At 42.9% G+C, this 11,140-nt stretch overlaps 1 protein-coding gene across 3 annotated transcripts; it reads left to right on the top strand.

The window, feature by feature from the left end:
• Positions 1-3,449: 3,449 nt before the first annotated feature.
• On the top strand, positions 3,450-11,070 carry LOC106609962 (plasma protease C1 inhibitor). Of its 3 annotated transcripts, none has more exons than XM_014209032.2 (10): positions 3,450-3,528; positions 3,975-4,022; positions 4,426-4,714; positions 8,073-8,396; positions 8,618-8,833; positions 9,045-9,188; positions 9,422-9,625; positions 9,772-9,911; positions 10,016-10,238; positions 10,606-11,070. In XM_014209032.2, exons 2-10 carry the CDS (start codon positions 3,975-3,977, stop codon positions 10,851-10,853), a joined length of 1,836 nt encoding a protein of 611 aa, XP_014064507.2. In that variant the 5' UTR covers positions 3,450-3,528; the 3' UTR covers positions 10,854-11,070. The 3 variants fall into 3 exon arrangements, with proteins under 3 accessions (XP_014064507.2, XP_014064508.2, XP_045578618.1); XM_014209033.2 differs by having other exon boundaries at positions 3,456-3,621; XM_045722662.1 differs by lacking the exon at positions 3,450-3,528 and adding an exon at positions 3,685-3,702.
• Positions 11,071-11,140: the final 70 nt, after the last annotated feature.

Raw genomic sequence — 11,140 nt, 5'->3', positions numbered from 1 at the left:
AGGCTCTACTAATCGATCGCTGCCTTGCAATGTCGATTTATCATGTACTTAATAAGGGAAAAATGTATTATCCATAAAATAACACGAATGTTCATTTTTATTCGTTCATGTTTGTTCATTTTCATTCGTTCATGTTATGGTTATAGCGTAACAACAATCGGCACGCAGAAATATTATATTGATGTATATTTTTAAAAAGTTGACCTTATCAATGTTAATCAAGATGAATATACATAACTATAAAAAAAATACAAAGATAAACTATACTGAACAGAAATATAAATGCAACATGCAACAATTTCAAAGATTTTACTGAGTTACAGCTCACATAAGGAAATAAGTAAATTTAAATAAATAAATGTTGCCCTAAAATCGAATCGTACAACACTGGCTCCGACGCTCGTCGGATGTGGCAGGGCTTGCACACTATTACAGACTACAAAGGGAAGAACTGCCATGAGCTGCCCAGTGACACGAGCCTACCAGACAAGCTAAATTACTTATATGCTCGCTTCGAGGCAAGTAACACTGAAACATGCATGAGAGCATCAGCTGTTCTGGACGACTGTGTGATCACGCTCTCCGCAGCCAATGTGAGTAAGACCTTTAAACAGGTCAACATTCACAAGGCCCCTGGGCCAGACAGATTACCAGGATGTGTACTCCAAGCATGCGCTGACCAACTGGCAAGTGTCTTCACTGACATTTTCAACTTCTCCCTGTCCGAGTCTGTAATACCAACATGTTTCAAGCAGACCACCATAGTCCCTGTGCCCAAGAACACTAAGATAACCTGCCTAAATGACTACCGACCCATAGCACTCACATCTGTAGCCATGAAGTGCTTTGAAAGGCTGGTCATGGCTCACATCAACACCATTATCCCAGAAACCCTAGACCCACTCCAATTTGCATGCCACCCCAACAGATCCACAGATGATGCAATCTCTATTGCACTCCACACTGCCCTTTCACACCTGGACAAAAGGAACACCTATGTGAGAACGCTATTCATTGACTACAGCTCAGCGTTCAACACCATAGTGCCCTCAAAGCTCATCACTAAGCTAAGGACCCTGGGACTAAACACCTCCCTCTGCAACTGGATCCTGGACTTCCTGACGGGCCGCCCCAGGTGGTAAAAGTAGGTAACAACACACCCGCCACGCTGATCCTCAACACGGGACCCCTCAGGGGTGCGTGCTCAGTCCCCTCCTGTACTCCCTGTTCACTCATGACTGCACGGCCAGGGACGACTCCAACACCATCATTAAGTTTGCTGATGACACAACAGTGGTAGGCCTGATCACCGACAACGATGAGACAGCCTATAGGGAGGAGGTCAGAGACCTGACCGTGTGGTGCATGGACAACAACCTCTCCCTCAACGTGATCAAGACAAAGGAGATGATTGTGGATTACAGGAAAAGGAGGACCGAGCACGCCCCCATTCTCATCAACAGGGCTGTAGTGGAGCAGGTTGACAGCTTCAAGTTCCTTGGCGTCCACATCACCAACAAACTAACATGGTCCAAGCACACCAAGACAGTCGTGAAGAGGGCAAGACAAAACCTATTCCCCCTCAGGAGACTGAAAAGATTTGGCATGGGTCCTCAGATCCTCAAAAGGTTTTACAGCTGCACCATCGATAGCATCCTGACGGGTTGCATCACTGCCTGGTATGGCAACTGTTCGTCCTCCGACCGCAAGGCACTACAGAGGGTAGTGCGTACGGCCCAGTACATCACCGGGGTCAAGCTTCCTGCTAGGACCTCTATACCAGGCGGTGTCAGAGGAAGGCCCTAAAAATTGTCAAAGACTCCAGCCACCCAAGTCATAGACTGTTCTCTCTGCTACTGCACGGCAAGTGTTAACGGAGTGCCAAGTCTAAGTCCAAGAGGCTTCTAAACAGCTTCTACCCCTAAGCCATAAGACTCCTGAACAGCTAATCAAATATGGCTACCCAGACTATTTGCATTGTCCCCCCAGCTCCCCCCCACGCTGCTGCTACTCTCTGTTATTATCTTTGCATAGTCACTTTAATAACTCTACCTACATGTACATATTTACCTCAAAGCCGGTGCCCCTGCACATTGACACATTGACTCTGTACTGGTACCCCCTGTATATAGCCCCGCTATTGTTATATACTGCTGCTCTTTAATTATTTGTTATTCTTATCTTTTACTTTTTTTAGGTATTTTCTTAAAACTGCATTGTTGGTTAAGAGCTTGTAAGTAAGCATTTCACTGTAAGGTCTACACCTGTTGTATTCTGCGCATGTGACAAATACAATTTGATTTGATATGATCTATAGATTTCCCATGACTGAGAATACAGATATGAATCTGTTGGTCACCGATACCTTAAAAAAAGGTAGGTGCATGGATCAGTATCTGGTGTGGCCTCATGCATCTCCTTTGCATAGAGTTGATCATGCTGTTGATTGTGGCCTGTGGAATGTTGTTCCACTCATCTTCAATGGCTGTGCGAAGTTGCTGGATGTTGGCGGGAACACACTGTTGTACGTGTCTATCCAGATCATCCCAAACATGCTCAATGGGCAACATGTCTGTTGAGTATGCAGGCCATGGAAGAACTAGTTAGTTACTCTATAAATTACATTTTCAGCTTCCAGGAATAGTGTACAGATCCTTGCGACATGGGGCTATGCATTATCATGCTGAAACATCAGGTGATGGCGGCAGATGAGTGGCACAACAATGGGCCGCCAGGATCTCGTCACAGTATCTCTGTGCCTTCAAATTGACATAGATATAATGCAGTTGTATTAGTTGTCCGTAGCTTATGCCTGCCCATACCATAACCCCACCGCCACCATGGGGCACTCTGTTCACAACGTTGACATCAGCAAACCGCTCGCCCACACAATGCCATACACGTGGTCTGCGGTTGTGAGGCCGGTTGGACGTACTGCCAAATTCTCTAAATTGACATTGAAGGCGGCTTATGGTAGAGAAATTCAAATAAAATTCCCTGACAACAGCTCTGGTGGACATTCCTGCAGTCAGAATGCCAGTTGCACGCTCCCACAATACTTGAGACATCTTTGGCATTGTGTTGTGTGACAAAACTGCACATTTTAGAGTGTCCTTTTATTGTTCCCAGCACAAGGTGCACCTGTGTAAGGATCATGCTGCTTAATCAGCTTCTAGATATGCCACACCTGTCAGGTGGATGGATTATCTTGGCAAAGGAGAAATGCTTTCTAACAGGGATGTAAACATATTTGTGCACAACATATTAGAGAAATAAGCCTCTGCGTATGGAACATTGCATTTTATTTTATTTCAACTCGTGTAACATGGGACCAACACTTTACATGTTGCGTTTCTATTTTTGTTCAGTGTATTATGGGAGCTTTTGCCAAATAACCATGTGATTTTCGGTAAATCAGCCCGTACAAAGTGCAAACACACAAGACCACTAATCAAACAATAAACAGATAAGTCATTATTTTTGGTGAGAGGAGGGAAGGGAAGGACACACACATACTGAACACACGCAGTAGGTGAACCCTTTTTTTTCCAGTTGAGAAAATATATCATCATCATCCTCAGACTATTTCTGATGCTGTAATATTTGCAAGTGACCTGCAGTGTGAGTAAACTTTTTAGATGCCTTTTTAAAGATCTACCAATGACTCAATCACGATAGGCCTACTGTCATAGGGATATCATGGTTAGTTACTCTAGAAATAATATTTCTGATATTGCTTGTCTATGTTGTTATAACTGCAAATGCCATGTCTAATATTTTGCTTGTTGCACTGAGATATAGAGCACGAGTGAATGACCAATCGGATTAGGAAAGAATCCATGAATATGTGCCAAACTAGTCTTGTTTTTTTTGTTCTATTGATTTTTTTCATTCCCACTGCCCCTTTGCCCGCTGTGTCCCGCCATCCCTTCCTACCTCTTCTCTCCCCCTCTATCTTTCTTCATCTTCCCTAGATGGGAATTTCAGTCCTATCGTGTGTCTCCCTCCTGCTTGTCGTTGAGGTAAACACAAAGGGCCAGTTTCCTGGAGAAAGATTAAGAACACTCCTGGACTGAAAAGCATGCTAAACGGAGAATCTCTGTTGAAAATGCTTTTTAGTCCCGGGTCCGTTGCCTGCATTTACAAAGAGTAGGATTGCTGTTCGGCTTTAGCTTTTAGATCATAATGAATATGATAATATGGACAGGGCAGACCTGACGCTAGATCCGCACTCCTACTCTAAGATACTTTTTGAATAAGGGCCCAGGAGTGTAGGCTTAAATCTGGTTCTGGGAAACTGGCCCATTTTGTTTTGTAATATCAAACTCTGTTTTTTAGGACAAATGCTAATGTGGCGCAGACACCTCATGCACCTTACTGCCTCCACCTTCTTGTTTGGTTGTCCATCTCTGTCTCTCTATCCAGCTTTTCTCTTCCTCCGTTGGGGTCCTGCAAGGTGTACCTGGCTCCACCCTGGTCTTCCCATGTCTCCCCGGCCAAAACCAACAAAGCTTTGCTGGGGCTAAGATCACCTGGAAATACAACGACTCCCCGATTCCCGACTACCCAGAATCCTCAGAGCAACTCAAGCTCTCCAAGGATGGCTTCTATCTGGAAATCTCTCCTGTCAGTGTTGCCAACGAGGGGGAATATGAATGTGTGATCAAGCAGAATGATATGGAGTTGCAAAAAGTCCACATAGTTCAGGTTGATGGTGAGGACACATACTGTCACCTCCTATTTTCATCACAACTGCCTGTGACGTGATGTAGGCCTTTCTTGAAATAGACACTCCACTTCATTTTTACATTTTTCTTTTTAATCATGTTACAAGTTCAAACTCAATCACTGGTTCACTTTTCATTATTCTTACAGAGTGCCTACATGTTTATACTTAGTAATTCATCTTCAAGTCTATGTTGAGAAGAGAAATAGGACGACAACTTTAGCAGAGTGTCATGTCTTGGCTATCATTAATGTTACGACGATTGTTTTATCAACTCGATTAACTATGTTCAATTATTACGATGATTAAATGAATCCTGTAACAATTTACTCATTACCAATCTTGGGGCACCACGGAAAAAGTTTATTTAACGAGTTACCGTTTTTCGAATTAACGCTCATAGATACAAAGATCTCTTACATTTCAGTCATCAATCAGTCATTAATTAATTGTTACCTTCTATCAGTCTCATTCTGAATGTCGCAAAATCCTTGGATATCTGCACGAACCCTAGCATAAATGATGAATCAGAGCTATATACAAATTGGCTTAATTTTTATTTACTAACTAACTAAATAATCACACAGAAATGCATAAACAAAAACAGAGTAGCTTACACATTGATTACTACATAAAGCAATGAAAGGTCCCTAGGGTAATAAACCGATATGACGGCTTGCTACACAAAATGAAAAGGGAGAGGCATGTAAGAAAGAGCGGGAGAAAAGACAAAGGACTTCACTATCATACATACAGCTGATAACTATGCTCATGGAAATGCTAATACTTTGCACATGAACGGTCCGTTCATTCGAAAATAATTGCAATGTACATATTTACAATTGTATGCCTTTGTCTCTCTGTTGAAATTGCCGGTCCATTTTCTGGAGAGTCAGTCGACAGAAAGTCTCTGGTTGTCCACCAGAGGTCACCATGTCCTTTGCAGTCGTAGCTTGTCCAGCGGCTCTGTTCCTTAGAATAGGGTGGTGAGAGGAAATTGATCGAGTTTCCTAGACTATTTTACATATACAGCTGCAGACTGTGGATGTGTAGTCTTTAGTTTTGTAGATTTCTGAACCATTTGTAACGTATTCAGCTGGCGCTGCACATAGCTGGTCTATAGAGTCTAACCATTTGTGATGTCTGGTTCTCGTGATGTCTGGTCTTGTTGAGATTTTCTTCTTCTCTGATGAAAGTTTCAGAGTTTCTAGCCATTCCGTACCTTTCAGCTCACGCTGTCGGTCTCGCTGGCCTAATGTACATTTTGTCACGAGTCCTATTTAACCTGTCTGGGCTAGGGGGCAGTATTTTCACGGCCGGATGAAAAACGTACCCAATTTAAACAGGTTACTACTCTGGCCCAGAAACTAGAATATGCATATTATTAGTAGATTTGGATAGAAAACACTGAAGTTTCTAAAACTGTTTGAATGGTGTCTGTGAGTATAACAGAACTCATATGGCAGGCAAAAACCTGGGAAAATTCCAAGCAGGAAGTGGAAAGTCTGAGAATTGTAGTTATTCTTTTGATTCTCTATCGAAGCTACAGTGTCTGTGGGGTGACGTTGCACTTCCTAAGGCTTCCATTGGCTGTCTAAAGCCTTCAGAAAGTGGTTTGAGCATTTTCCTGTCACTGGGCAGATAATAGGAGCTCAGTTTCTGAGTGGTCTGCCTGGCAACAAAGGGATTGGATATGCTCGGTCCCGCGAGCGCGCCCCTCCTTCTTTTTCTTCTTGAATGAATATGCTATTGTCCGGTTGGAATATTATCGCAATTTCACGTGAAAAATACCATAAAGATTAATTTTAAACAACGTTTGACATGCTTCTAAGTACGGTAATGGAACATTTTGACTTTTCGTCTCTTGTTCCGCGAACAAAACAGAGGTATTTGTACATAAATATGGATTATTTCAAACAAAAACAACATTTCTTGTGGAAGTAGCAGTCCTGGGAGTGCATTCTGATGAAGATCAGCAAAGGTAAGAGAATATTTCTAATACTAATTCTGAGTTTAGGTTGCCCCGAACATGGCGGGTGTCTGAATAGCTCACCGTGATGGCTGAGCTATGTACTCAGAATATTGAAAAATGTGCTTTCTCCGTAAAGCTATTTTAAAATCTGACACAGCGGTTGCATCCAGGGGTAGTCTATCTATAATTCTTTAAATAATTGTTATATATTTTGTCAACGTTTATGATTAGTATTTTTGTAAATTGATGTGCACATTCACCGGACATTTTGGTGGGAATACATTTTCTGAACATCACGCGCCAATGTAAAATGCTGTTTTTGGATATAAATATGAACTTTATCGAACAAAACATACATGTATTGTGTAACATAATGTCCTAGGAGTGTCATCTGATGAAGATCGTCAAAGGTTAGTGCTTCATTTAGCTGTGTTTTGGGTTTTATTGACACATGTCCTTGCTAGGAAAATGGCTGTGTGATTATTTTTGTCTATGTACTCTCCTAACATAATCTAATGTTTTGCTTTCGCTGTAAAGCCTTTTTGAAATCGGACGATGTGGTTAGATTAACGAGAAGTTTATCTTTAAAATTGTGTAAAATAGTTGTATGTTTGAGAAAGTTGAATTATGACATTTTGTTGTTTTTGAATTTTGCTGATATTTCACTGGCTGTGTCCCGCTAGCGTCCCACCTAGCCCATAGAAGTTAAGCACTCTAGGAAAAAGGGGCGTTTCCCTCATTTTGTCGTAATGTCTGTGCTCACGTGGGTGTGGTCACTGACTGGTTAAGACTTCATATGAAAAACAAGGCTAACATCAGATTACATCTTCTCACAAATAGTTTCACATTTAATCATATAAGTTCCCCCAACATTTGGGTGTGACCCTGACAACTGGGAAATATATACATTCAGAGATACAGTTAGGTTGTTATACTGTCCTTCATGAGATCCCAAAACACAACTGATCTGACATAATTGTTCTTTAAATACCACGGACCATTCCAACTCTTTGAATTACAGAAATATTGTTTCATTCCCCACTTTTGGATGATGGAGTTTTGGCAAAGAGAGGAGAGAGAAGGGGGGGACAATCTGGCGCCTATGATCCTTACCTTAAAGGGCAAGTCATGACAAGAGGTTTTAGATCACAATGAACAAGGCATTCAGTCGATTTAAACATACAGCCCCAGAACTTCAGTGTATTCATAGATTGTAATTCTTAAAAACTGGTGAAATATGGGGCAATTCTTTTGTTGCAGTTTAGCAAACTCTACAGGTCAGCAAACATTGCATGCATTTTGAGGTTGGCTCCAGAAATTATTTCTACTGTTGTGCTGTCTTTCTGTCTTCCATCTTGGTCTCTGTCCCTCCAGTGTTCAGCAGCTACATTCTCAAAGTAAACGAAGGGTCCACTGTGAATTTACCTTGTGATCGCCCACCATCCAGCAAAGACCTGGTCCATTGGTACAGATATGATAAAGGAATGACGAACGGCACACGGAAGCAGTTGAATCCTGCAGAGACTGGAGAAATGGTGGATGGTGACAGACTAGAATGGCTTTTTGGCCCCCTTGAAAAAGATATGACAATCACACTTAATGCGGTCAAAATGGAGGATGCCGGCATATACTACTGTGAGACAGCTGAAGAGGGCAGAGACAGCAGCAACTTTAATACAATTGAGCTAATTGTGGAAGGTACGTTTAGCTAACCTTCTTCTTCTTCTTCTTCCATTACACTCTCAAACCTTTGCATATATATATACACGTTTGTTAAATTGGTGTAATTCGCAAATGTAACATCAATTGGTTCCAAATAGCCATAATGCCCAAATGTTAGACTCTCACCCGCAATGTTCAAGACACTGTCACGCTCTTGATTTGTTGAAATTATAATCTTCGTTCGCCATCTCTTTCAGCCGCGCCCACCGTTCTTCCTTACTCCTGCGTTGGGTTCATGACCCCCTGGGAATTGTGTCAGGACGAGACCAGCAGGTCGTGGGAGGCCATGCTAGGAGAATCCCTCAATGAGTTCTCCATGAAGCTTTATGCCCACCTCAGTCAATCACAGCCCATGCAAAACCTGCTCTTCTCTCCAATCAGCATCAGCGGGGTGTTAACCCACCTGTTACTAGGTAAGAAAGAGAGGGTGGGGTTTCTTTAAAATGGAACATGGGGAGGGGTTGTCCAACTGCACTCATACTCTAGACCTGAGTTCTTTTGAAAAAAAGCAACACTCTTGATATAAACTCTCACTGAATGATTGATGCATGAAAGGCCAAGTAAAATACATACTGTATCATCCTCTCTCTCTCTCTCTCTCTCTCTCTCTCTCTCTCATATTAGGGGCTCGTGGCAAGACAAGGAGAGACATGGAGACGGCTCTCTGTCTGTCTCACGACTTCTTCTGTGTTCATTCCGAGATGAAGAAACTGAAGCTGAAACTTCAGGACACACTGAAGATGGCCTCCCAGATCTACTACAACCCCAGTACTACCAGAGCACAATTAATACTCATGATAATTATAGCTTGTTCTCCACATATAATTTCGAATTCTCGTCGTAAATTGTCAATTTAATCATGAGTCGCCATCCCTCCTTAACTCACTGTCTGTCTGTCTGTCTGTCTGTCTGTCTGTCTGTCTGTCTGTCTGTCTGTCTGTCTGTCTGTCTGTCTGTCTGTCTGTCTGTCTGTCTGACATTCCCTCTCTCTCCCCCCACAGATATGAAGTTGAGTGAGTCCTTTACCAACCAATCCATGCAGTTCTACGATGCGGATCCAGTCAAATTGACCAATAGCAGTGAGGTAAACGTGGAAATGATCAACAGTTGGGTTGCAAAGCAGACAAATAATAAAATCAAAGAGCTGGTCGACTCTGTTCCCGCCCACACCAAACTGCTACTCCTCAATGCTGTGTATTTCAATGGTCAGTATCCTGTGTGTGTGTGTGTGTTTGTGTTTGTGTGTGATCAAAGCAAGCTCTTGGTAAGCACCGATGCTCAATCTATCTGATAGGATATAGTCTATTTTAGCGGATATGGAGTATGTGGATTATAAAAATATCTGTTTCAGGTCAATGGAAGATGAAATTTGATGCAAAATCCAACAAGTTTCCATTTGTGAAACTGAATGGTGATACTGTGAAGGTGCCTGTCCTCTACAGTGCCAAATACAAATTGGCTGTGCAATATGTCCCGGCAGTGAAGGCACAGGTAACCATTTTGATTACACACACCCACACTTACATACACAGATACACTATAAGCAATCACACACACAATCTACGTAACATTCTGACCTTGTCTATCACCCATAGGTGGCGATGTTCCCTCTCTCTGGTGCAAGTAGCCTGTTCATCTTGCTCCCGCCCACTACCAAGCTCTCAGACCTGCAATTGGTGGAGGGGAAGATGACGGACAAGGCAGTGAGCCAGATGGTGGAGCAGATGAATCAGGTGTCTCCCCAGGCCACCGAGGTCACTCTGCCCAAAATCAAACTGGACATCTGGACCGAGATGAACACCCTGCTCAGGAAGATAGGTCTGTCTGTATGCGTGTCTATCTGTCTGTCTTTTAGCTTACCTGCTGCCTGACTGTTCGAACTATAAGACTGTGCATTTTGTTGTAGCCACGTGATTCAACTAACCACCAAGCCCTTGATTGGTTGAACCAGATGTTTGTGCTTGGCTACAACAAAAATGTCTTCATCCAGAAGCAGGAATGGATTTCCCCAGGTCGTTCTAAGTCAACCTAAACCAACAACTCTGGCTTTTCTTGATTTGCCTCTCTCACTTCTCTCCCTCCCTTTCTTCTATCTCCCTCTACCTTCTCTTTTTCCTTCTGCCCTTCTTCGCTCTCCTTCTCCATATCTCCCTCCTCTTACTCCCACACCTCTTTCTTCCCTTAGGTTTGTCGGAGCTGTTCGACAGCGCCAACCTGTGTGGCCTCTACCCCGACAACGAGTTGCTCCTGACGGAAGCCCGCCACCGGGCCTTCCTCACCCTGACGGAGGAAGGTGTGGAGGCTGGGGCGGCCACTTCCCTCGCTTTCTCCCGCTCCTTCTCTTCCTTCTCAGCCCTCAGGCCCTTCCTGATAATACTGTGGAGCGACCAGGCCAAGGCCCCACTGTTCGTGGGCCGAGTGACCGAGCCGTAGGAGTAGGAGTAAGAGAGAGGGAGAGAGGGTAGCATGCATATAGAAAAAAAGCCATGTTTGCAAATGAAAAGAACAACTTCATTCTATATAGTTACATGTTCATTGTAACTTCATTGAATGACTATCAAAGTGTTTAAAAATAAATACTTGGGAGGGCTTGCTATAGGTTGTCACAAAATGCATGACTTATCAAATAATAAACGTTGACATCTCTCCACATGTGGTATGGGCATCTTTTTGGACAAATGTGCTATTTAAATCACTCTTCTGTCCAACAACGTACACAG

The sequence above is a fragment of the Salmo salar genome, chromosome ssa08 (assembly GCF_905237065.1).
Source record: "Salmo salar chromosome ssa08, Ssal_v3.1, whole genome shotgun sequence".
Classification (NCBI taxonomy): domain Eukaryota; kingdom Metazoa; phylum Chordata; class Actinopteri; order Salmoniformes; family Salmonidae; genus Salmo; species Salmo salar.
The sequence above is the reverse complement of the archived record's forward strand: the minus strand, read 5'-3'. Positions and strand labels throughout refer to the sequence as shown.

Coding starts and splice junctions, on each gene's coding strand:
- LOC106609962 (XM_045722662.1), top strand. Junction 8,834..9,044: donor GTTAACCCACCTGTTACTAG/GTAAGAAAGAGA, acceptor CTCTCATATTAG/GGGCTCGTGGCAAGACAAGG. Junction 9,912..10,015: donor TCCCGGCAGTGAAGGCACAG/GTAACCATTTTG, acceptor TATCACCCATAG/GTGGCGATGTTCCCTCTCTC.